At 33.7% G+C, this 25,236-nt stretch overlaps 1 protein-coding gene across 3 annotated transcripts; it reads left to right on the top strand.

Moving 5' to 3' along the window:
* The first annotated feature begins 1,314 nt into the window (after nt 1–1,314).
* On the top strand, nt 1,315–24,282 carry LOC144855534 (cAMP-dependent protein kinase type II regulatory subunit-like). Of its 3 annotated transcripts, none has more exons than XM_078713430.1 (13): nt 1,315–1,854; nt 7,163–7,201; nt 10,595–10,644; nt 11,692–11,775; nt 13,135–13,176; nt 15,106–15,170; nt 16,808–16,949; nt 17,708–17,809; nt 18,463–18,537; nt 19,072–19,137; nt 21,556–21,613; nt 21,920–21,988; nt 22,298–24,282. In XM_078713430.1, exons 1-13 carry the CDS (start codon nt 1,806–1,808, stop codon nt 22,417–22,419), a joined length of 963 nt encoding a protein of 320 aa, XP_078569556.1. In that variant the 5' UTR covers nt 1,315–1,805; the 3' UTR covers nt 22,420–24,282. The 3 variants fall into 3 exon arrangements, with proteins under 3 accessions (XP_078569556.1, XP_078569554.1, XP_078569555.1); XM_078713428.1 differs by lacking the exon at nt 1,315–1,854 and adding an exon at nt 6,201–6,634; XM_078713429.1 differs by lacking the exons at nt 1,315–1,854; nt 21,556–21,613; nt 21,920–21,988; nt 22,298–24,282 and adding exons at nt 6,201–6,634; nt 19,686–19,871.
* The last annotated feature ends 954 nt before the right edge of the window (nt 24,283–25,236 follow it).

Here is a 25,236-nt window from a genome sequence, read left to right as displayed (position 1 = left end):
ACTATGAAAATGTAATCAGTGGAATTGACGCGATTGAACTAAACTGACTCTGATGACATAAAACACAATTAAATGATTAGAAATAGTTATAATGCTATTTTAAACGAAAACATTTGCGTATCTTCTATGATGGTGGTCTGATGACGTCATCTTCTATAGAAATTACTAATTAATGTGTTTGCATATCCAGACTGTTAATCAATATTAATTTTATGTCGTTTAGCAATTCCATTATTAATTATGCTCTTTTAATTTCTTTTCAGATGCTTTCGTATTCGATTGTATTACATAACAGTAAGTGAATTACTGTTAAACCCAATGTGATAATAACACATCTTTCCCAGCGCATATTCCATTATTCACTGCGCATGTGCAGTGAATAATCACAAACTCAACAACATTTATTATTTTGATTGTCACTCGCTGATTCGCATAGTGTTTGCTGTAATGTTTCTCTGATTAGATCATTTTGATATCTGGTCCTCCGCGCCGTCGTCGTGGGGCGCGCAATATGTATAATACTTTTCTGCTGTTTTTGATCATGTGACCTATGGAACGCCCAAAGGGGTAGCTGACGCTGTGCAACGTTTGGTGACGAATTCTTTCTTTGTTGAAACAACAGACTATATGTATTCCAAAACGAGTGGAGGGTGCAGCGTTTTCTAATCTGTTTTGAAGGCAATGAAAGTAAATATTCGCGTTGATCATTTGGATTTGTTTGATTGATTTTTGATAATTGATTGTCGCGATAATTGAGGTCGGATTCTGGTGGTGACTAGCAAAAACTGAGTATACGATTTGGTGTTTTAAAGGGCTGCTCGTAGAGAGAGGGGTTGTTGCTTAAATTCGGTTAAAAAAATACGTCATGACAGGTGGTGGTTGTACGAGTTGCACCAACCGGAAAGCTAGTTGAAAACTTTAGTTTTGACAGAGCTTAAGCCATTATAAGAGAGTGCCTGGGACGAGTCAACGTCCTTTGAACACGTTGATTTGAATAAGGGCAGGAAGGTGACTAACTAGCTAGTTAATACTGGACCTTGTGCTTGCGTGACTAGCCTTTCAATCTATACCAGTCTTTGTTTTCTTCACAAATCATTCTGAATTTGGCAAGATCATCAGATCAGATCAACACGTGCGACAACAGTACATTATATTCTTTAAAAAAAACTTGTCTCCGAGTACAACAACGTGGTTGCACTTTTATTACAGCAACATAAACATCTTGCAGAACATAAACACATCTTGCAGCTAGAGTCGAAGTGGTCGTACTCGATCCATCATTAACCCGCTGCTGTATTGTTGATAGTTTAGAGAGAAGACGTACATACTGTTGCGCGGTGACATCTGACTCATTGTACCCGGTGTAGTAGAACACAACAGCAGTACACGATTTATTGTTGATCGTCTGCGCTAATAAGTCGGCAGCAGCCAAATTACTTGAATCATAAGTCGTCACGTATAGACTGTTGCAAGTTGAAGTTAGAACAAATTTACAACTCTATAAGAGCGTCCGTCGTATTCGTGTCGTGTGGAATTAATTTCTTATCTGTGGAATTTTCTACGTGGAATTTATAAGATTTGATTTATGGACTGCGAGAAGAGTTAGATAGTCTGCTTGCTCAGTAATACTGTTCATCTAACTTTTTTTGCTGTTAATTAACTTGTTTGGACTCCTCATCTTTTTCTCTTAACTATTGGAATTTCTGTCACAATACATTTTGTTTTATATATGTCATGGTCATATGACGTCATAGAAATCAGACAATAAAACATTCTATCAAACGCGCGGGATTTGTAAGACGAGAATGGCGGCCGCTGACACGCTTATGCCTCTACCCATTGAAGAAATATACGGTAAGTTTGATTATTTTATTAATATATCCATGAACACACAATCTATAGGAACATTGTGGCATACTATATTTTATAAAAAATGTTCCTGTTAAATGTATTGCCTCTTTCGAGGTTTTCAATTAAATATGACGTCATCAGATACAGATTTGTTGAAGGACACTCGAAATTCCCAGAGGTCATCACACCAATTACAGTTTTTAACAAATTGAGGGCGCGCGTTAATAGTTTCAATTAACCTGTTTGAGGTACATTCAAAGTAAGTAGTATTATTATTATTAGTTCCCACATGACGCACGGGATGACGCAACACAATCACGTGCACGCAGCGCAATGAATATGACCATACGGATAATCTGAACTATTCTCGTGCCTTTTAACGCACGTGCCGGCGCGTGTTTGCGTCCAATGATGCATTCGAGATATCATGCACCGTTTGAACTCACGCGTCCCGTAACTGATTTACGTGTAACGTGCTCATTTTCTGATTACGTTATATTTTGTTGTGAAGACGATTTTCAGAGAATCTGGTAATAATATCGATCGATTGTTGTATGTGTGTGTTAAGACATTAGTTTGTGGACATTTTGTAGTAAGGTAGTCGTTGCCATGGTGAATGCTAATCACAATTGACGTCATCATGATTTTACGCAGCTATGTTACGGTACTATACGGTTTAGAAAAATTGGAAAGCACCGTTGAAGAAATATTATGACCACAATTTTAAAATTTAAAGTTGTGTTTTGCATTGCTGTAAGAGATCATTTCAAAATGATTCTGCTGTAGTTACTGCAGTAATTACGTCATTGTAGGCGTACATGTATATAAAGTACGGTTAAGTTTTTGGTGAATTCAATTAAATTGGATAAACAGGTTAAAGAATAAACCAAAGTTACTGCAGTAATTACATTGTAGGCGTACATGTATATAAAGTATGATTTCAGGACAGTTTCAGGACGGTTTCAGGTTTATGCTGAATTCTATTTGGATAAACAGGTTAAAGAATAAACCAAAGTTACTGCAGTAACTACAGTAATAATTGTTGACATTGTATACAGAACAAAAATTAGTTTAGTCTTAGTAGTCCTACTTTCTTTGTTAATTATATAAATGGTATATTTATACTTATTAATAAACTAAGAACATTATATTCTTCAAATACTGTATAACAATGATGAGACCATGATACGTTGCCTTGTACGGCGGTGGCCTTTGATGAATTACGCGCACGTACTCAACATGATGCGTGATCAGACGCGATCTAATCAGTTAATTTAACTCGTCATCAGCATTTATCTCCTTCGATTTTTACAATTAACGTTGAAATAAGGATTGAATGACCTCCTAACAATTAAAGGAGATGTTGTTTGGTGAATAATTCGATTAATCCGAAATTCGTTTTATTATTTTTCTCTTGATGTGCTTTTTTGAGTAAATGTATCTTTTATAAGGTCTATTCTGCTTTCTCAACAGAAAATCTGTAATTTTTCTATTCGTTAAAACGCACGCGACAACGTTTGACGGTATCGTATGGTTGATGACACACGCGTGGAGTTAATAGAGATCACTGTATAAAATTAAATATGTACAGTTTATTGCGCCATGAAATAGAATTTATTGTATTGCTGTTGTGACGTCATATGAAATATCGATGTATACATGTATATTTGAAAAAAAAGAAAATGTTTGGTTCCCACTAGAACGCAGCAACGCCAAATTTGACCAATCACAAGCGATGGCTTATTTGAACTTTCGGTTGTCATTGGTCAACTCGGTTGCGTTGCGCTTACATCGCGCGTTGTGTTCCAGTGGGACAAGCTTTAGATGGGTCCAGTTGGATGACTTGGGTCTATTAAACCAAATAGCATAGAATCAAGTACCTGTATTGAGTTTTACATACGTCACATTTATAAGATCCTGTTCGAAATGCCGTTGTGCGATTAACAACCAACTCGGAATGAAAGACGAATGAGTTCGATTAAACAGACAATTTGAGGAGAGCCAAAAGGCAAAAGTCTTTATGAACTACTGCAGATGCCAATTAACTTTTATTAATTAAACAAAATACTCAGATTTATAACCATGATGACGTTAGCGACGCAATTGAATGACGATACAGACGCGGTTGAGGTTATGACTATAACTACGCGGTAATGACGATAGCGACACGGTAATAACGATAGCGACGCGGTAATGACGATAGCGACGCGGTAATGACGATAGTGACGCGGTAATGACGATAGCGACGCGGTAATGTCGATAGTAACGCGGTAATGACGATAGTGACGCGGTAATAACGATAACGACGCGGTAATGACGATAGTGACGCGGTAATGACAATAGTGACGCGGTAATGATGATAGCGACGCTGTAATGACGATAGCGAAGTCATGGATATTTAGGTCAAAAATGTATAACGAAAGCACTGCAATAACGTACAAAGTAACTCAGTGCTTATGGTGGATTTCCCCAGATAGGGGTAGGTCTACACAAGGCTTAATGTTACACGCTGTAGAAGTAAGATGTTGACTTTGGTAGCCATGTGATTACATACGTGTCTTACTCATGTGCCTCACTACTAGTCCCAATGGTAGGGATTTGATTTTGAGTTAACCAACATTGGCAAGCCGCCTTACAGAAGCTTCTCACGGGAAGCCGAAAATCCATTATTTTGGCCTAACTTAATGTTAAGGCTTTTCACAGAATCTGTATACTATGGTTCTTATTTATTAAATGGCCCCTCGGGATATCCGACAAACAGCAAAACCTTGGCAAGTGTTGCTTGGCACGCGCTCCTGCCAGATTAATCCTAATAATTGATAATTGCTGTCGAGTTACAGACTTCTGGAACGCATTTATGATACATATCAGCATGTTTTTGTACACCACAAAAGGTTACGGAATTGGGTCACTCTGCTGCTGCCTGTGCTGACGCTCCGATTACTTGTCCAACGCGTTGGTGACAACTGTGTGCGCTGCAGTGTAGTTATTTTATATTACACGCAAATTGAACCGACTATTGTAATTGCGTGAAAAATATCAAGCAAGTCACTGGAATTCTGTGACTTAGTTTAAATCAAGTTTTTATTACATAATAATTAAAATAGTGCATTTTCTCCTTTCTTTGCCTATTAGTGTTAGTGTTTATTCGTTTCTGGTCTTAATTTTGTGTTAATTTTTAGTCGCGTTCAAACGCGATTCTATAGCTCAATATGTCGGTCGATTGTTCGGTCGGTCAGTAAACACTAACTCAAATTTGCGCACGCGACTGCAACCATGTATATGGCCTTGTTTCTTCTCGTGCCCGTGTGCGCTACTTCTGTTTCTTATCGAAATGAAAGCCATATTCTAATCGTCTCTCGAGAAATAACGTATTGTAAACAAAACTATTTCTAATGGGAGCTCATTTTATATGACTGTGTTAGCACAAACTTTTAATTATTTTTTCTTGAATGACGTCACAGTACGCGTCATTTTGTAATCATTCTGTAAACCTCATGTGAATAATGTTAAAATCGTGGCGGATATGAGATTTGGTGAAAATCCCTACCACACAGATCCTAGTCATTAGACTATGGCTAGCCAATGCTGACAACCGTAAAACCGCTTCCAATTCCGATAAATCACGCGGCGTACGAACGTCTTTTGTACAAATTTCTTTTACGTACGTAGGTATCGTAACTTGCGTACTACATTTTAAGAAAAGTGCAGTCTTCTGTCTTCTATTCAGTAAGCTTAAACTGTTTGATAAAGCTGTTTGTGTGTAAACATTACAATGTATTCATTTTAGACCAGGGTCACTTTATAAGAACGCCAAAGTAGTATAGTATTAAGCAGTACTTACTAAGTGTAGCCTATACAATAATTGGAAGAAGATCTATTGAAGGGTGAATATAATTTACCAGACGATTCGTGTATCTTTGGAAAACAGTATTTTAGTGTAGTTAATTGTTTTTGTGTTGCGTCGAGGAGAAATTATTTTGATATCTGAGCAATAAATGGGTAAGTTTTCATAATTGGATGACTTAAGCACTCAAGTAGGTATTATTCTTGGTGTGTTGTGGATGCGATGAGGTTTGGTCGCACCATTTTCCACGGTTAAATGTATCTATCGGTTATATCAATCTTTAAATAAATTGATAACATATTTTTTATTGTTGTTTGAGTGCTGTGTAGATAATGGAACGTAGTTAATATTATGCTTAAAACATATTACTGTATTTAAAAAATAAAGTTGTGAACACAAGAAAAAAGTGAATGGCGCCATCTATGGGATTATTTATGCGATGACGACACACGGTAGTGAAGCAGCGTGTAAACTCTACACTGCGGAAATACCGGTTACCAGTTGGCGGTGGTGTGAGAGAAAAGAAGGATACAGGCGGATACGAAAAATTAATGTTTTCGTAGTGAATATTTTTATGATTTTTATGGATATAACTCAAATGATGCAGTGAAATCTTGTTCATCAAGGATATAAACATTGCTAGATAAAGTTTCTGTTGTTGTATCTAAAGGTTTGGTTAGTTAATTTAGTAATAAAAGTAGCCCGAAAAGCTAGGCCTAGGCATCATGAATTTCGAAATTCCGCCAGGCCTCACCGATTTGTTGCAGGACTTCACCGTCTCTGTGCTGAAGGAGAAACCAGATGACTTGGTAGATTTTGCTGCAGAATATTTTAATAAACTTAAGGAAAATAAAGGAAATTTATCTTCAAGTAAGCGAGAGGTGGCATTTGAAGACGATGTGCAATCTGATGAAGAATTCGCCGAACCGCCACCAGGTTAGTTTGTTGAAAAGATAACCTTTTTCTGCCTGCCATCATCACCAAGTCGACGGCGACGGAATGGAAGTGACGTAGCCCTAGGTCGAGGGCCTAGGCCTAGAGATTAAATATAGCTTGAAATGAATAGCTTCCTAATTTGGGTTCATTCATAGTTGATGATTTATGCAATTTCTTGAAAGTAGTTTTGTTTCATGTAATAATAAACTAAATCATGTGTATTTTAAAGGTTGTGTGTGTCACTGTTTTTTTTCCAGCAAAATATGCTCTGAAGAATGAGTTGGTTTGTTCGGTTACCACCATACCCCCTCCCCTCACCCCTTTGGCATCTTCAGCCACTGGAGCATCCGCACGATTTGTTATAATAGAAGTCAAATTTTATCTACCTAACCCTGTAATAATTCACCAATGTACTAAACTTGCTTACAGTAGATAATCTACAAGGACCTAGTAGCCTATAATTAAAATCATAATTTTAAAAAAATATATTATTCTATATTAATAATTGTTTACTCTGTTTATTTATAGATCTTCCAAAAAGATATGCAGCAGGACGAAGAAAATCAGGTGTGTATATTTTTAATTATGGTAAAGTGTACAGTATTGCCAAAATAAACTAATTTTAATGATAAAGTACAAATAATTGATAATAAAAAAAACACAATCGGTATTATTATGTCCTATCATATCAATGTCTGGCAGAGCTTGCACTCAATGAGTTGACTTTTGATTATTATCTTTGTATTTTGTGAGGGAATTTTTTTTTCTTTTACAGTTCAGTAATACGAGTACCTTTCTTTACCACTGTATATGTATTTTGTAATCATGTCATTCAAAGTTGAACACTTTGTTCAAGTGTGGTTTAGTTCTTTATGACCTTGGCCCACAGTCTTTAATGCATTTTTGTCATAGTTTAATACAGTAAAAGTGCATATAGTAAGTATTATAGTATTATTAATTCTACAAAATTGATTATTCTAACAAAGAAAGACTAGCAAAGCATAATGGAAGCTGTATTGAATTTAAACAGTCTGACAATGACAGTACCATAGTTTACTACAGTTGGAAAATCATAGACACTATTCTGTTGTTACAGTATACAAACTGTTAAGGAGTAAATAGGCCAAATCTCCCAAAATAAAAAGGCTCTTAAAAATTCCCTGAAAACCAATTTTGGGCCAGCCAAATGGTATGGAGTAACTTAATGCAAGCCAAAGGGAAAGTTACTTTGGGCAAGCCAAAGGGTGTCTAGTTTGACCTGGGTAGCCAGAGTGATTTTTGCTGTTATTATAGAAGTCGGAGTTGGAGGGTCAAACCATTCCCAGTGATTGTGGTTTTTCTGCTTTTGATGCTCAGCACTCCGCTTCTAATAGAACTTTTTAGAGACAAATGTGTGTAGGTTGAACATACCCTACAATACATGTTACTGTAATGATTTTAACTAGACTGCAAGCACAATCACACACCTACTGTATTGATAAGAATAACTCCCCTTAATTGCCATAGCCTAGCAGTATACAATATGTCACTGTGCATTACATTGCTGTGTGTTGTTGATACATTGGTTAATGCATTACTAAATGTTTACATAACCCTTTGTTTACTCTCTCCACTAATTAACTATCCTCAAATATTGTTATTCAACATGATGTTGCAATATTTTACACTTATATTATTATAATTTCAACACTTAATTTACTTCCCTCTATCATACTGTACCTCTTCTGTATGGTAACACTAACCCAATACAGTATCTTCTATTCTAAACCGCATCACCCTGTTTCAACTGATAGACCTTTTGATCATCTTTTATTGATTCACCTATAATACATTTTTTAGGCCAATTACTAATTAGTGATTCAGTAATTCTCGGCCATATTCTTGACACCATGATAAGGTCGCTGAGAGGTCATTATGAATTCACTATAGATTATGCCCGTCCATATTGGGTGTACTGTAAACCAAGGAATAATTTGGAACATGTATTGTACAGCATTTGGCATTCAATAGGAACTAAATAAAATATTGTAATCATACTCGTATAATGATGAAATTCCAGCTATTTAATAATTAATAAACAGTTATTAGTGTACAATAAGTTCAAAGGTCAAGCTATTTAGTAGAGTAGAACATTCTTTCAATATTTGTAGTTAGTAAGTGATGCTATACCAGCCAGGTCAATATAGGTCAATTTCCCCTTTCTTAATAATCAAACATTACAGTAATGTCAAGTTTCGTTAATAAACAATTGAACTTGAACAATTATATTATTGAACAAAATAAAAAAATAGGTCATTTTAAAGTGCAGTACTGTAGTGTAACTGACTATTATTTATTGATCTACAGAATTACTATATACCATGTACTGTAATTGGTACTGTAAATTGAGTCCATTAAAAAAGCCACACTTTTCCATTAAAAGTTAACAATAAATGTACGTATTGATTTAGGGCAAAAATAAGCAACCATATTGTACCACCACACTATACAGAGTGTACATCATAAAATAAATTAAGAGTTAGACTAGTATTATATTGTCTTATTTTGTAATTGGTATAACTTGATATTGAATGTCATGAGTGGTTTGTACTGTAATACTACCAGGAAGTGTTGGATAATAATCTGAATGCTAAATGCAAGTATAGGGTGTGTACTGTAACAGGAAAGATGCAGTGTCTATTATTCACAGAATGTGTTGTACATACAACAATCCTATTTGAAGAATCTTCCGTCTCTTCCCAGAATTGTTTTTAACGTCATAACACTTTTTCCTTTTTCTCCCACTCCTTCTTCCACTCTAGTGTCATGATTTTAAGAACTATATCGCCTCCTTTGTGCCCACTCTTTCCCACTTTTTCCCAGAATTTTATTCCATTTATCGTTTAATATTATTAACAGATACTTTAATTTAATTAATAAACTGTACTGTACTGAAGAAAGCTTGGAATAACAACATCATGTCAATTTAGTAGTGCTGTAGGCCATAATTTATTTATTTTTTCCCGAGTATACTATAAGAAGAATAAGGCACCCTATACATTAGTATTCAGTCATTGAGTACAACAGTATAATGTGCAAAGGCCTGCAGCCTTTAGTGGAAACATAGCACCATACAGTACATTCAAGCATATTTGATGGCTAGTTCTTTAGGAACTATGCCTAGTTAATATGTAACATAATCTTCTGTTTTCAGCAATTACTCGGCCTCTGAAAGAAATTAAACAAAGTTGCTGGTAAAAGCTCCTAAATTTACAATACAAAACATATTGTTAAGACCAATAGTCAAATATTTATTACACATTGTATTTTTTAAATCTTTTTTATAAACCACTGAAAAACATAACATATTTTGGTTTTTATAACATATTTCTCATGCCCACTTATTTAGTAACTAACAGTACTACAGTATACATCAAATGCTGTGAACAACAGGGGTGTTTTTTTCCCCTGTGTACTTTTCATAAACTTTAACTTTAATTTATTTTACTTTCCTGTCTTTTATCTCCTGATTGTTTTCCATTGTCTAATCAGTAGAGAAGTGGTTACAGTTTTTATGTTGGCTAGCCAGTCAGTGATTGTTTTTACTAGAATTTGCAAGCTTGATAGTACTTTTAATCAAGTAAAAGTGAACCTACTGTATAGTAATGTTGATATTATAAGTTAGAAAGAACACTCTATTGCTGGAGTTATATACAAAGTCTTTTAATCTATTGATCTTAATTTGAATTTACTCACAGTCGTTTACAAAACAGACAGTTTAAATTGATTTTTTAAAACCTAATTCTATTGTGAGTTTTGTGCCAGACTACAATGGCTGTTAAAGTGCTTTGTTATCCCAAGGTCAGTAGATACTGGACATTACTCAATTGGCTTGACATTGATGTCCAGAGTTACTCACATGGTCATATTTGATAAAATTACATAATATGAATAATTATTTTTGTTTTGCTTCTTTTTTAGTTTGTGCTGAACGTTATGACCCTGATGCAGATGATGATGATTGTGAGAAGGTAATTCATATTTTTTATTGTAAAAATAATATGTAAAAATACAAATCCAAAGGCAAATTACCAAAAAAATGTCAATATGTCAATGGCTGGATCTCAATGGAGATATAAAATAATCAAAATCAAAACCATAAAGTAAAACAGCCTGAAAAATTAGCAGAGCTTTTGGGCAACTCTAGCCCTACATGTATACTTTATAGATAAACTAGACACTTGCACCCCCTTCCTTTCACAAAACCATACAAAACTCCAGTTTAATGTGAAAGGGAACTATGGTCTTTTTACATTAATTTCTACTCATCAGGTTTCATTTCTACAGTTTAATTGAAAAAATACATTTTGTATTATTTAGATTGCGCACAGCATCTACACAGGAAAATTGTAATATCTTGAAAGTAATCTGCTGTATTTTGTAACTAAACAAATGTCTTGGAAACAAATTAACTTAAATGTTTGAATTGGGCCATCGTGTTCTGGCGCATGCCCAAACTCGTTCGTAAAGTTGAAGTTAAATCGTTAAATAAATTGACTGAATCAAGAGTTTATTAAAGATATTTTTCATGCATACGATTAGTTAGTTTTTTCTGAACAGTACAGTATTGTGCATTGGTTGCTTTAGATGTCTCATTGTATCACTGCGTGACAATTTGTCTACCTCTACGACTGTAAAGTCTGCATATAATTGCTTATAAAATGTCTGCATATATTTTTGATGAGAAAGGTTCAAATGATCCTACTTGTCGCGATACTGCTAGTTCGTTTTAATTAAGATTGTCAGAAACTCATTTTCTCTTAAATTGTTTGATCAAAGTATACGTTACAAATTAAAATTAGCATCAAAATATGATTGATGAAGGAAAAAAAATTAATCAACTTACTGTATAAGTATGTAATAATCATAAATTGATTGCCCAATTAGTTAGGACACTTAACTATTATGTACAGAGAGACCGGGTTCAATTCCCGACAATCAACATTTTTTCTCACTTAGAAAAAAAAAACAGTGAAAAGACGATGATTTACTGTATAATTTTTTTCTTTTTTCCGCAGGTTGTTCACCCCAAATCAGATGATCAGAGAAATCGATTACAAACGGCAGTAAAACACATTCTTATCTTCAGAGCCTTAGACGATGTAAGTATTGAAAACAAATATCAAAGTCATTTTGTTCTTCAGGTGGATTTTAAATTATAAAAACATCTTGGATGCTGAAACATCAAAACACTAATTAATATGTAACTTTTTACAAAATTATAAATTAGTCGTAGAAAACTTTTTTGTAGAGAACTGAACAAATTAGTAAACTATCATAGGAAAATAAAAATGTTTTTTAGAGCTGCTGAGTATCATACTGTAAGGTTTATCGCAACTAGCAGGGTGGGAGGGATTTGGGAGCAAACGTCATAATGTGTACGTATGTGATTTTGTTGTTTGTACGCATCGTGACGTTTGCGTCCAAAACCATTCCCATCAAGCATTGTGCAAAGACGTTCTTCGTGAAATAAATCTACTGTACTGTATTTGCGATAGACCTAATTCTACATTGTTACATAACATCTTACATGTAGTGGATCATTCAATACCACCAGTGTTATGTGTCATTATTTTATGATGATAACAATTAATATGACTGAATATTTTCAAGATACCGACGCTCGCTATATTTGTAATTGAATCATAAACACCGCTCTAATGGATTTTAAATGATAATAAGGCTATCAGAATAGTTAGTCCCGTACGTCGCCTTCTTCAGTATTTTATCAGCTTATATATTTAAATCCTATACTGTTAACTAAAGGTCACAAACCTTGCTAAGACATTTTATGACTTTTACCTATTATGAAATATTATGTTGTTATTGAAAAATTGTAATAATGCACACAAAATGTTCAGTAGATTTAATACTGTTTACAGTATGTTCATTATATTATATAATGTTTAACTGAATTTTTTTTATTAAAGTTGCATTGTAAAAGAAATAAAATAATTATTATGTATTTTTTTATGTTTTTTTATAAACATCTTTATATTATAATTATTGGATTTCTTTTTTGTAGTTTGATTTTAAAAATTTTAAATTAAAAGTGAGATGACTCTGTACTTTACATAAACTCATGTGTAGATTTCAATAAAAAAATAATTATCATAAAAACATAGAAAGCCTGAAAAACATTTTTAAAAGACACTTAATTAAAATAAATAAATATTTAAACTTTGAAGTCGCTCACTTGTATATTTTGCACTTTGATTAAAACGATGAAGTTCAATAAAACTGTCATTGTAGTGTATTGATTATATAATACGACACATGAATACTGATTGTACTGAAGTATTCAGTGTAGCCTTTACAATGTTCAACTGTGCTTAATGCATGGTGGTTCACAGCCCGTACTTTAAGCCAGTTTTTAGCATTCATTATTTATTATCATTTCCATTATTATCATAATTAAGTCTGAATCTGTAGCCATTCAATTAATTTTCTTTTTTTCCTAGCAACAAATGCAAGAAGTGCTGGACGCAATGTTTGAAAGAAAAGTAAGTTGTTTATTGGCGAATATTTTTTAAATTTAGGTCACGACCCAATTGTTATATTGTTATATTTTGCCCCTTTCTGCAGAACACAGTAGTTGTGCTTTCTTGCGTAGTGTAATTATCGACAATTACCCTCGGGCTAAACCATTATCATCGAGCTACACCATTCAATTATCCCATTTTAGTGCATGATTGCTGTCTGGTTCATTGGCAACTATGTTTTAAATACTATCATTTTATTCTTGCATTAAAAACCTTGATGTTATTTATTGGGAATATTTTTTTACTATCGCATGGAATTCTTGTTTATTCTATTATTAAGCAAGTGGTATACTCCCTAATGCTGAATGTCAATTGTTCTCAAAATAAAAATGAAAAAAATCCATTCAATTGTGCTCAGTGGGCAGGTGTAACCCACCCCCAGCCTAGTTTTAATAATCGCATCATCCCACCCTAAGAAACCTCTAGATATCAAAGACTGTGTCCAACAAGTCTGCTTGGACAATCCAGCCTTTTCTAGATTCAACTCTAAATCTGTATGTATGTAATTAAATAATAATTCAAGTTGGTCTCAACCCACCCCAGCCTAGTTTTAACACCCACAAACCCACCCACCCTAAGGCTAAGAAACCTCCCCAGTCTGCATGGGGTAGCCTTCATCTCTGAATCTGTATGTACAGTATGTCTATTAAAGACCATGAGTATATGATTGAATATCGATCATTCTTCTCCCTTAATGAACACTTAATTTCCTGTACTTTGAAAGCTATGGTAACTCAAGAATAATAAGAGGAAAGGCATTTAATTAATGATATTCAACACACTGATTAATATACATCATGATTGGGTTGCACGTCTGGATATCTGAAATTATTAATGTTTTCCTCCAATTTTATGAGTTTTTGATTCCATAATCCATCCAACAAAATCTTTATTAAACTTACTGCTGGATAATGACAGTGTATTTTCAATCTAGGCAGAGTTGATTTGATATCATTTTCATGTTGAAACTAATGCAAGTTTGTCTCTACTACTGTACTACTACAACAGAATGATAGTGGAGCTGTACTTGGTGGTTAACGTGCTTGCCTTTCAATCCCAATGTCCAGGGTTCAATCTTGACCTAGTGCCTGCCAAGGTTGTAACTCGCAACTCCACTCCCTAAGCCTCAAATGAAACTTAGTTTATATTATAAACATGATAAATTATAAAATAGTCTCTATCCTGTAATTGGCGAGTTTCTTGCTGTTGGATGTGTATGAGATGAAATAAAAATATAGAAATAAAAATATAGAAAATGTTTGGCTAGTCCATCATCCTATAGAATTAAACACTGGACACTTTGGTAGAGAAACTTTTTTCTGTCAATACTAAAGACTGAGGAATCTTTGAAATATTGAATCCATTGCCCTTGAACACTTTGTTATTCAAATGATTTACCTTCAACTTAATCTATTGTTCAGTAGGATGCATTACCTAGGGTGTCTCCCTTCGATCGTTTAGGCCTACAAAACGGTTTGATTCCAGCTGTGTCCATGCACAATATTTCACTCAGAGTTAAGCATGCATAGATCACACTTAAGCTTATCTAAGTTACTACAGTACAATCAGTAAGTGCTTGTGTGACCAGTAAACTCTCTTTATACCTGATAATGTACAGTAACTGTAAATAGGTTTCAGAATGGTAACATTCGACAATATAACACATAAATAGATTCCTGTTACAGTATTTGATTGGACGATCTTTGGTAACATGATAACAAATAAGTGCCCTATCAATACACTCCGCGCGGTGTATTCAGATTTTTAGGGGAAGAATCCCAGACAGTGCTACCACATAACATCAATGCTTACAACATGTATATCGTGTAATTTTTTTGCATTTTAACATCTACTGTACATCTTGAATATCTATTTCATCTTCTTTTACAGACAACACCTGGTGATCATGTGATAGACCAAGGAGATGATGGCGACAACTTTTACGTTATAGACGAGTAAGCATCATCATCATTATCATTATTCAGCATCATGTACTAACTAGAGTAACCAACTGTAAAGCTCTGTCTACACTATCAAACTAGTTTGAAAAAAAATGTGATGTGATGTGCCAAAATATGGTAGTAATATGACATCATCATGTCCATAAGGGCACATCACATTTTTTTGTCTTCAACCTGAAGACGTTATTATTCGCTGATGTACTCGTACGTTGCTAATGCACAAAGCACCATAAGCTCCACATGGGTGGGAGACACCGGCGCTATACAAGTTTTCATTTATTGTTATTGTAAAGTTTAATAGTGTACTGTAGACATAGCTTTAATCATCAAACCTCCCTTGCGTAACTGGTAAACATGAAGCGTGACAATTAAGAAATTTAGCGTTGGTGAAATTTGAGGTGATTTGGTTAGGCACTATACTGTAGCATGGTGTTTGCAAGGTTGTGGGTTCTAATCCTGGATGTGTCCCCAACATTTTTGTTCAAAAATATTAATTCCCATCTCAGCCTTTACATAACCCAGTGTGTTATTTCTCATCTTAATTGGAATATCAATTATTCAAATGTTCTTTCGATGAGTGTTGTGATTTAACAGATATTTAATGAAATAATTCAAATCATAAATATAATGTGATTATGGATAATTATATTATTAATGATACAATATCATGTAATATCTTTGGTAATGAATTGTAATTAACTTATATTACACTATTGAAAATACTATTAACTGATTAGGTTTAGAAATATAGCTGTATAAAGGTGAAATAGTTATAATTGGATTAAACCAATTACCTAATTATAGCTTATAAATATTGATAAATAAATTAAACAAGAATTGGTTTAACTGCTAAAATTAACTTCCAAAAATAAAATGGAAAAATGAGCATCATTAAATTGCACCTGATTCTCTATATATTCTAATTCAGATTCCTATATTAGATATTAATGACATAAAAACATATTAATACAAAGTCATCTGCACATGACATCATTCTGTCCATATTCTGTATGTATCACATGTGTTGCCTAGGGTTAATACTCTTATGGCCTATGATACAGGAGTCACATATGATACACGTGTGACACAGTATTACAGAATTTTCCTTCATACTGGAAACTACACATACATAATAAATGAATTAAATTCAACACATGGAATATTTATAATATAATATAAAATGTAGATATAATTGTGCTATGATATGATGTATGGTGTGTGTATAGTAATAGTTGATTACTGTATGCTACTGTTATTTCCCAAAGGGACGGTATTTTCTTGATTGTTCTTTTGTACAATTCTCAAGTATCGTGAATGATCAGTTTCTACAAACAGTATGTGCGCATAGATAATTAGCCTGACAACAACCAGGGCTGGCTGGCATTCATCAACCCTTTAGAATGGCTGATCAATCTCAATTTTATATTGCGTTTTTGGCTAAAAACCATTTGTTAATTCTGTAGCAGTAAGTTGGTATTATGGCATTGGAGAAAATGTTTCCATGCAAAAATATGTAAAAATTAAAAAAAATTTAAAAAATAGAAAAAAATAAAACAAAGCATAGTAAATAAGCAATTATGTAATAATATATATGTTTGTTGTTTATTTGTTAATTTGTATTTTATTTTCAGAGGTCAGTTTGATATCTTTGTAAGTGGTAACAAGGTTGGAGCCTATGATAATAAAGGTAGTTTTGGAGAGCTAGCCTTAATGTACAACACTCCAAGAGCAGCAACCATTGTAGCTACCACAGACGGAACAATATGGGCTTTAGTAAGTATAACAGGAGTCTAAAGTATTATGGAAGTTAAGGCCTATTTACACCGATAAAACGGTTTTCCCAAATAGATTCTGTATCTATCGTCAGCGTAAACAATCTGTCCACTCCATGCTTTGTTTAAATTGTCAAAAGGAATAAAATAGTTTTTATATTTTTATTACCGTTATCACTCCTCTGTGTAAATTGGTCTTTAGTATATCATGATAAAATACAAATGGGAGTTTGATAGTATGTTACATACTTACAGTAAAGTACTGTAAGTGTGCATTAATGTATAAAATGGTAATATTTATTTCCAAATTAATATTTACACATTGATGTAAAACATGTGCGAAGCAGTGACCTTTGACCCTACCACAGGTTGACAATAATGGACATTGAGAACAATACTACACTCATTATAATAATACCTGTATGCTGTTGTATGATAATGGCAGTTTAACAGCGTGTAACTGATTTAGTTCAGTGCTCAACTGTGACTTGACAAGTTAGTGCGTGCATCGTGACTTAAGCACATGCTAATATTCAGACTAGTGTGAATATAATATTCAACAGTTTGAATGATGATGTACTTAAGTGCAGCGTTGCTCATAATACATGATTATCATAATTAGATTCTCACTTGTATGTACAATTAATTATGCATGATTCTATTTTAATCTGTCATCTGTATGACAATGAGATTTTTTTTTTTGCGATAAATAAAAATAAAGATAGAAGTGAACAAGAAAGTGTTTGTTTGTGTTTACAGGACAGAGCGTCTTTCAGGAGAATAGTGTTGAAAAATGCTGCGAAAAAACGAAAAATGTACGAAGCGTTACTTGAAAATGTACCAATGCTGAAATCACTAGAAGTATGTACTATGTTTATTGCAAATTATCAACTATATCATTGTCATTGTCATTATTGCCATCATCGAATACATCATTGTCATTATCATCATTTTCGTCATTATCATCATCATCATCGAATACATCATTGTCATCATCATTATCATCATCATTGAATACATCATTGTCATTATATCATCATTGTCATTATATCATCATTGTCATTATCATCATTATTGTCATCTAATGTAAAGTTTCTCCATCATCCAAGGGGTTACTTGTTCCATGCATCATCATCATCTCCACTTTTTTTTGTTACTGAATGAATGTTTACTTACTTTCAAAACCTTTAAATTGTTGACGTAGGTTGACAATATAATGTAGCATTATAATGTACAATTTAATGTACATTTACAAAATATGTCGCTCAACAACATACATAAACTAGAGGGCATGCCATAGAATGTCCTTGGGGGTTATGTACTTGCTGTTTAGGTATCAGGTACCCATTTGTTAATTCACCAAACACAAATACCACAATAGAAAAACAAAAATGACAACGATATATTGGCTGCTATCATCAACTGCTGTCATCGTTGAGTGAGTTTAATGCGTGTCTACAGGCTAGGCAGGCTTAGCTTGATTAATCTTTGTTTACAATATTCATTTTATTCAGAATTATGAGAGGATGAATCTAGCAGACGCTCTCGTCACTAAACAGTACTCGGACGGAGAATGCATCATCAAGCAGGTATGATGGAGAAAAAAAATTAAAAATGTATTGAAAGTAACTTGGGGAAAAAAATAACACAACTGCCTGTCAGTTTACTGTGAAATATATTCTACTTATAAATAATACACTAGTATTATAACAAGCCTCTATAACTTTATTGAACTCTGACATCGACGTGACCTTTCCGGTCAACACAACACAAGAAAGAGAGCGCACCCAAGGTGCATGCCTATAACCGCATCACTTCCATAAATAATACGCACACATTACGCTTACTTCACAGGTTTGTCCCAATTATTTGAGTCCATATATTAACTATTATTATTTTAAACTCTGTGTACACTATCAAACTAGTTTGACAAAAAAGGTGTGATGTGCCCAAATATATTGTAGTGATATGTTTAAATAGTGATATGACATCATCATGTCCATATATGGGCACATCACATTTTGTTACCACATAAAGTGTAATAGTGTAGACAGAGCTTTAAATTAAACAAATCATAATGCATTGTCCAAATATCAACATCCTGCTGTTCTTAATGTTGATAGGATGCTGCTGCAGATGGCTGTTACTTCATTGAGGATGGTACTTGCCGTATTATGATGAAGAAAGAGGTAAAAATAATCACATCATTTTTTCTATATACAACAATATAATACAGTATGTGTGGGTTTTTTTTCAGAGGTTGATACAGTGTCTACCATCTTTTTTTAAATGTTTTTATTTTCCAACATAAAATGATAATAGTATACAATTATCATAGTAAGTTTCCAAATAAGATACTGAAAGAACGACAACTGCATAACGACACTTACAGACGTGTAAGGCTTGCTTAAATCAAGCATATCAACAGGACTTGTGCATCAGTACACAGATTCCTTCCCTGTACCGTCCTGTTCCTTAGACTCGCTAGTGATTGTGTGCTTGGAGAACTAAAGAGATATAAAACAACATAGTGTACAGTAGTTGAAAATTAAATTAGTTATCCGACTTCTGTCTTACTCTACCATGTCTAGGAGTAACTTAAGTTCAGTTATATTCAGTAATATTTTAGGAAAGCACCAACTGCTGATTCTTCAGTTACCAATTAAATTTTCTTTGTAAGTTTAAACAAACTATTTATTAAGAATTTTAAACAAAAATTTGGTTTCTAAATTTACAGCAGGTTGGTCAGGTAAGGGAGACTATATTAAATATAATGTTTTTGACTAATAAAGTGTTTATTTATGTAACTAACCATTCTACTCAATCACTGAGGAGCACTGTGTTGTTCACAATTCAATATTTAAACTTTATTATCCCAAATTTAAATAAGACAAATTTAAATTCATAATCTTTTCTATTGAAATTTTACAGTTGAAGTAAGCGGACACTTTGCGAACCAACAAAGTGTCCCCTTAATGGAGTGTCACCTTCTTATGGATTAGCTAGAGTTAAAACATGTACATTTCCTCTTAATAGAGGTGTCCCAATTCCTCTTTATAAAATGTTAAAGGCCCTGGGGAGAACACGGACAGACCCTATTCCGACCCTATTTAAAGAATTAAACGTTATCAACTAGATAAGAATTTGTCCAATTTGTGGTAAAATTAGAGTTTAAAGGTCAATTTTTTATTTACAAGCTATTTCTTGATTTTCTAATTTGTTTGTTTTTGTGAGATTCAAGTTCACACTGATTGGTTATGAAAATCACTGTTAAATTATATTGTTACTACAGTATTAGTAGTACCGTAAAACCTTGAAAAGAAGCCCATGGGCCTTCATTTCAAAATCAGCTCAAGATTAGGGTTGGGGGATGGGTGCTTCTTTTCTAGGTTTTACGGTATGTTATACAAACACAGACAGTATTTCTTGTTTATATTGTTGCAGTTCTTCATGTTATTGTTATTTTACTGTTAGTTTTCACTGTATTATGTGTTCATGTAGGCATTCTGTTGTTATTTCAAATGTACAGTACAGTCTGTATGAAACAAACTGTAGAGTAATTGTATGTTACAGCCAATACAATACATACAACAGTATTTTATAGTAAAGTGGCTATGATGGACTAACTGACAAACTGTCTGACACCAGAACTACTGACAACCAACCGTCATTGACTATTTGACAAGGTTCTTTCCCAGAGCTCAGACAGTGCAATCAAGAGATAACAATGTTGTGAAAAAAGTGAAATTGGTACCTTTTGGACCCCAGAGGTGTGGAGTGTCTTAAGCCGTGAATACATGATGCTTAAACATACAATACAATAGCAGCAGTATAGCAGGATATAAAAGCACAGCATCAAAGCTGTGAACATTCATCAACACTTATAGTTTATTGTAGTTGCTTTATTGTGTTACTTTATTGATGTAGTTTACGCAGATGTGTAGATCATTAATCTCTTTTGTTTTTCCTTTTTTTCTCTCTCCATGTTTTTTCATGTGTGCGTAATTGGTTCATCTATCTTTATACACTATTCGCACCATGTGGCACTTATGCATGTCTTTTGACATCTTTAGTACGCTGTGAGTATCTCATCCACTATTCTAACTATTCATTAAGCTCTGTTCAGACTGCTGCTGTCATGCATATTAAATAATCGTTTATTATACTTAAGCCGATACACTGTAGGCAGGTCTATTTACAATTGAACGGTGATACAGCTACATCATCGACTGTTGGGTAATAAATCAATTTGATAGTCTGGACAGACATTTAGTTGACATCACCTTGACAGTTATATTAATATCGTTCGGAGGGAGATAGCGTCGTAAAAAATGCTTGTGAGTAAGCATATACTTGATTGAAGCTCTCGTGTAAAAAAAATAATAAAATGCGCTGGCCCAGAATTAAGCGTTACTCTCTTATAAATTCTCTTGTAGATTCTTAAATACTTTGTGAAGATTAGATGTACATTTCATTTCTTAGTAAATTTAAATTATCACTTCTATGCTTTAGTAGTTTTCATTAAAATGTCAGTCATCGTGTTTACTTAAGCAAGAGATTGTAAAACTAAGTGTATGCTAATTTGTGTATAATTTGATTTTAATTAGGATGACCCATCAAATGAACAAGAGATAGCTGTGTATCAGAAGGGTCAATACTTTGGAGGTAACTTGTTTGTCTACCATTTTGTGTCCATTTCAGACAACCAGGACACTGCTACCATTTTGCGTCCATATATCAGACAACCAGGACACTGCTACCATTTTGTGTCGATATATCAGACAACCAGGACACTGCTACCATTTTGTGTCCATATATCAGACAATCAGGACATTGCTAACATTTTGTGTCCATATATCAGAAAACCAGGACACTGCTACCATTTTGTGTCCATTTAAACCCAAGACCCATTTATAGGAAGGCAACCAAGCTATAATTTGTTATTAATAATAATAATGTTTTTTTTTATAGAATTAGCGTTGGTAACCAACAAACCAAGAGCTGCGTCAGTGTATGCTGTTGGAACTGTAAAATGTGCATGTGAGTTGTTTATTTATTAGTTGTCACTATTCTGTGTGAGTCACCTTTGACCCAAATCATCCATATTTTTCTGGTCTTGCCTTGTAAAGCTTGGTTCCCACTTGAGTTGTAGCACAAGAACTTTATGCAATGTAAGTTATGTGACCAATCACAAGCGATGGATTATACAAACTATCGCTTGTCATTGGTCAACACGCTTGTGTTGTGTCTACGTCCTTGCATTACGTCTCTGTCTGGGAACCAATCTTTCCTTCGATTCTTGTTCTGTTCTTTCCTCATTTCCAATACCACGTTTTCTTTATCTTTCAGTTTTGGATGTACAAGCCTTTGAACGTTTACTTGGGCCATGTATGGACATAATGAAACGTAACATAGGACATTACAATGAGGAGACGGAACGTATCTTTGGCAAGCAGCCCACTGACCAATGATCACCGCTTCCTACACCGCTGCTTTCTCAAAACTTTTTCTGTTAAAATGTTTCATTTTCAATAACCATAATTAATGATGTTTTTAAAATGAAATTTCTCAAATTTAATGAGAATTTAAATTATTATATTAATAACAGTTTAATTCACATCTTCAGAATTGTAGATTTTTTATTTTTTTATTTTGTGTTCTCTTATACTGTATACTCCAGACATCACACCCTTTCACTTGCTGGTATTTGCTAGGGTCTCACTTTTTAAAATTATTTTTTCTGTGGGCTATTTTCATATTACATACCTTATTGAAATAGATTTTACAGTAATATTCTACATAAATAAAACACAAAAATAACTAAAATCCTAAAATAGATTCATAAAATAATACCCTATGGCAGTGAAATAGTTATTCTATTCAGCTCCATTTGTTGGATATCCGTCTTGATCAATTAACCACTCGCTGGATGATTTATTAAGACTAATTTAATATCATTATGTAATTTAATTTATAACAACTAACCTATTGGTACAAATGACAAACCCTAGCTACCTCTTATTTTGTTTTTATATGCCAAACATACTAACCAAACTGTTGCGATAGTTCTTGTAAAAAGTCCAAATCTTTGATTGGGTGTAGTTTAAATGGAAATCATATATTAGTTTTCCAGTGGTGTATGAAAGATGTAACATGCAGACTAATTTGGGTTAGCTTATGTACATTTAGCACATTATTTCTGAACTAACATGATTTTTTCCTTATATGTCCATATGATTTCCTTATATGCCCATATTATTTCCTTATATGGCCATATGATTTCCTTATATGTCCATATGATTTTCTTATATGTCCATATGATTCCCTTATATGTCCATATGATTCCCTTATATGTCCATATAATTTCCTTCTCGATATAATTCGCTTCAGGATTATCATCATCAATTTAATTATCAACAAGTCATCAATATTGTTATCTGTTGCATTTTAAATTCTGTAACATTTAAAATATTAATACTAGTTGATTTATAAATATGTTACTCATTATACAACGTTAAAAGTTGTATAAGCATATTTTTAGAAATGGTAACTGCATCCCATATTTGGCTATGATTTTTCTTCAATCAAATAAGGGATGTTTATTTATGATTGTATTCGAAGGTGGAACAATTGGTTTTATGAATTGTATTTACACAAAAATGAATGTCATTTATGAATTTTATGATGTTATATCTTAATACGAGTTAACAGTTTTAATAATTAGATTATAAATAATAAAAAAAAAAACAATTTATGAAGAAAAAAAAATTGAACAATTTGTTTACATGCATGTTACAAAATAGCAAAAACAATCTTTTAGGCAAGTTTGTTATTTAACAGTTTGCTTGTCTGCTGGTGTCATGACGATGTGCAAACACTCATACTATGTTTGTTGTTTGTTGCACAACTATGCTCATAATAAATGTGATAACAAGTTTCTAAGGACCTCTAGTGGTGACCTAAAGGATGTCTAGTGTGACCTGAAGGACCTCTAGTGGTGAACTGAAGGACCTCTAGTGGTGACCTATGTCCCATTAGTGCTAACTTGTCCATACAGCTTTCTAGTGAAGACCAATACAAATGACCCTCAAGCTGGACCTGTACCTTCTTCTAGTGGTGACCATCCATAGCTAGCCCTGACCCTCTAGTGGAGACCTAATGCACATGGCCCTCTACCGTACCTGTCCGCCCTCTAGTGGTGACCTGTCCACCCTCTTGTAGCGACCTATTCTGTACAAAGCACTGTACACCTAATCCTGGATTACTATGTTTAAGATTGTACATATATTTCAGATAAAAATATGAATAAAGAATTGAAATGGGTATGAAATTTAGTCTCATTGTATCGGCTTACTAGATATATTGTTTGTAATATGTAAAGTGTACTAGAAAAGAATAAGATGCAAGGGTATAGCCTGTCAAAGGTTAAAACACACACATTCAAGATACATTATAAACATAACATACCACACTCAAGATTAATAGAATAGTGCAAATTATTCATTCAGTATTACATCAATGAAAATAGTAGCATGAGCCTGTTTATTGTAGACCTTTGTTTCTTAGTAGCATTGTATATCATGTTCCATTCAATTCCTTTGCATGTTTGTCTTCTTGACTTGTTCTTGTATATTGTTGCTTTCAAGATTTTTTTTTTAATAGAGATGTTTGTCCGTGTCCAGTTGTCCTGCATGTATAAACATTTTTGTCAGTGTCCAGTTGTCCTGCATGTATAAACATTTTTGTCAGTGTCCAGTTGTCCTGCATGTATAAACATTTTTGTCAGTGTCCAGTTGTCCTGCATGTATAAACATTTTTGTCAGTGTCCAGTTGTCCTGCATGTATAAACATTTTTGTCAGTGTCCAGTTGTCCTGCATGTATAAACATTTTTGTCAGTGTCCAGTTGTCCTGCATGTATAAACATTTTTGTCAGTGTCCAGTATGTATAAACATTTTTGTCAGTGTCCATTTGTCCTACATTATAGACACGTCTGTCAGTGTCCAGTTGTCCTGCATGTATAAACATTTTTGTCAGTGTCCATTTGTCCTACATTATAGACACGTCTGTCAGTGTCCAGTTGTCCTGCATGTATAAACATTTTTGTCAGTGTCCAGTTGTCCTACATTATAGACACGTCTGTCAGTGTCCAGTTGTCTGCATTCATAGATATGTCTATTAGTGTCCTGCCTTTATAGAAATCGTTGGCGGTTGTCCAAATTGTCTGTGGCTATTCTTGTATTAAAGGTGTACACAGATTTGCTAATAAATACATTACTAGCTCTCACT

This window comes from Antedon bifida, chromosome 11, assembly GCF_963402885.1.
Source record: "Antedon bifida chromosome 11, ecAntBifi1.1, whole genome shotgun sequence".
Taxonomy (NCBI): domain Eukaryota; kingdom Metazoa; phylum Echinodermata; class Crinoidea; order Comatulida; family Antedonidae; genus Antedon; species Antedon bifida.
The sequence above is the reverse complement of the archived record's forward strand: the minus strand, read 5'-3'. Positions and strand labels throughout refer to the sequence as shown.

Bases quoted from the DNA above. Each gene is read 5' to 3' on its own strand.
- LOC144855534 (XM_078713428.1), top strand. From the start codon at position 6,424: ATGAATTTCGAAATTCCGCCAGGCCTCACCGATTTGTTGCAGGACTTC. The intron at 6,635-7,162 runs GTTAGTTTGTTG...GTTTATTTATAG, and splicing joins ATTCGCCGAACCGCCACCAG to ATCTTCCAAAAAGATATGCA. The intron at 16,950-17,707 runs GTAAGTATAACA...TTGTGTTTACAG, and splicing joins ACGGAACAATATGGGCTTTA to GACAGAGCGTCTTTCAGGAG.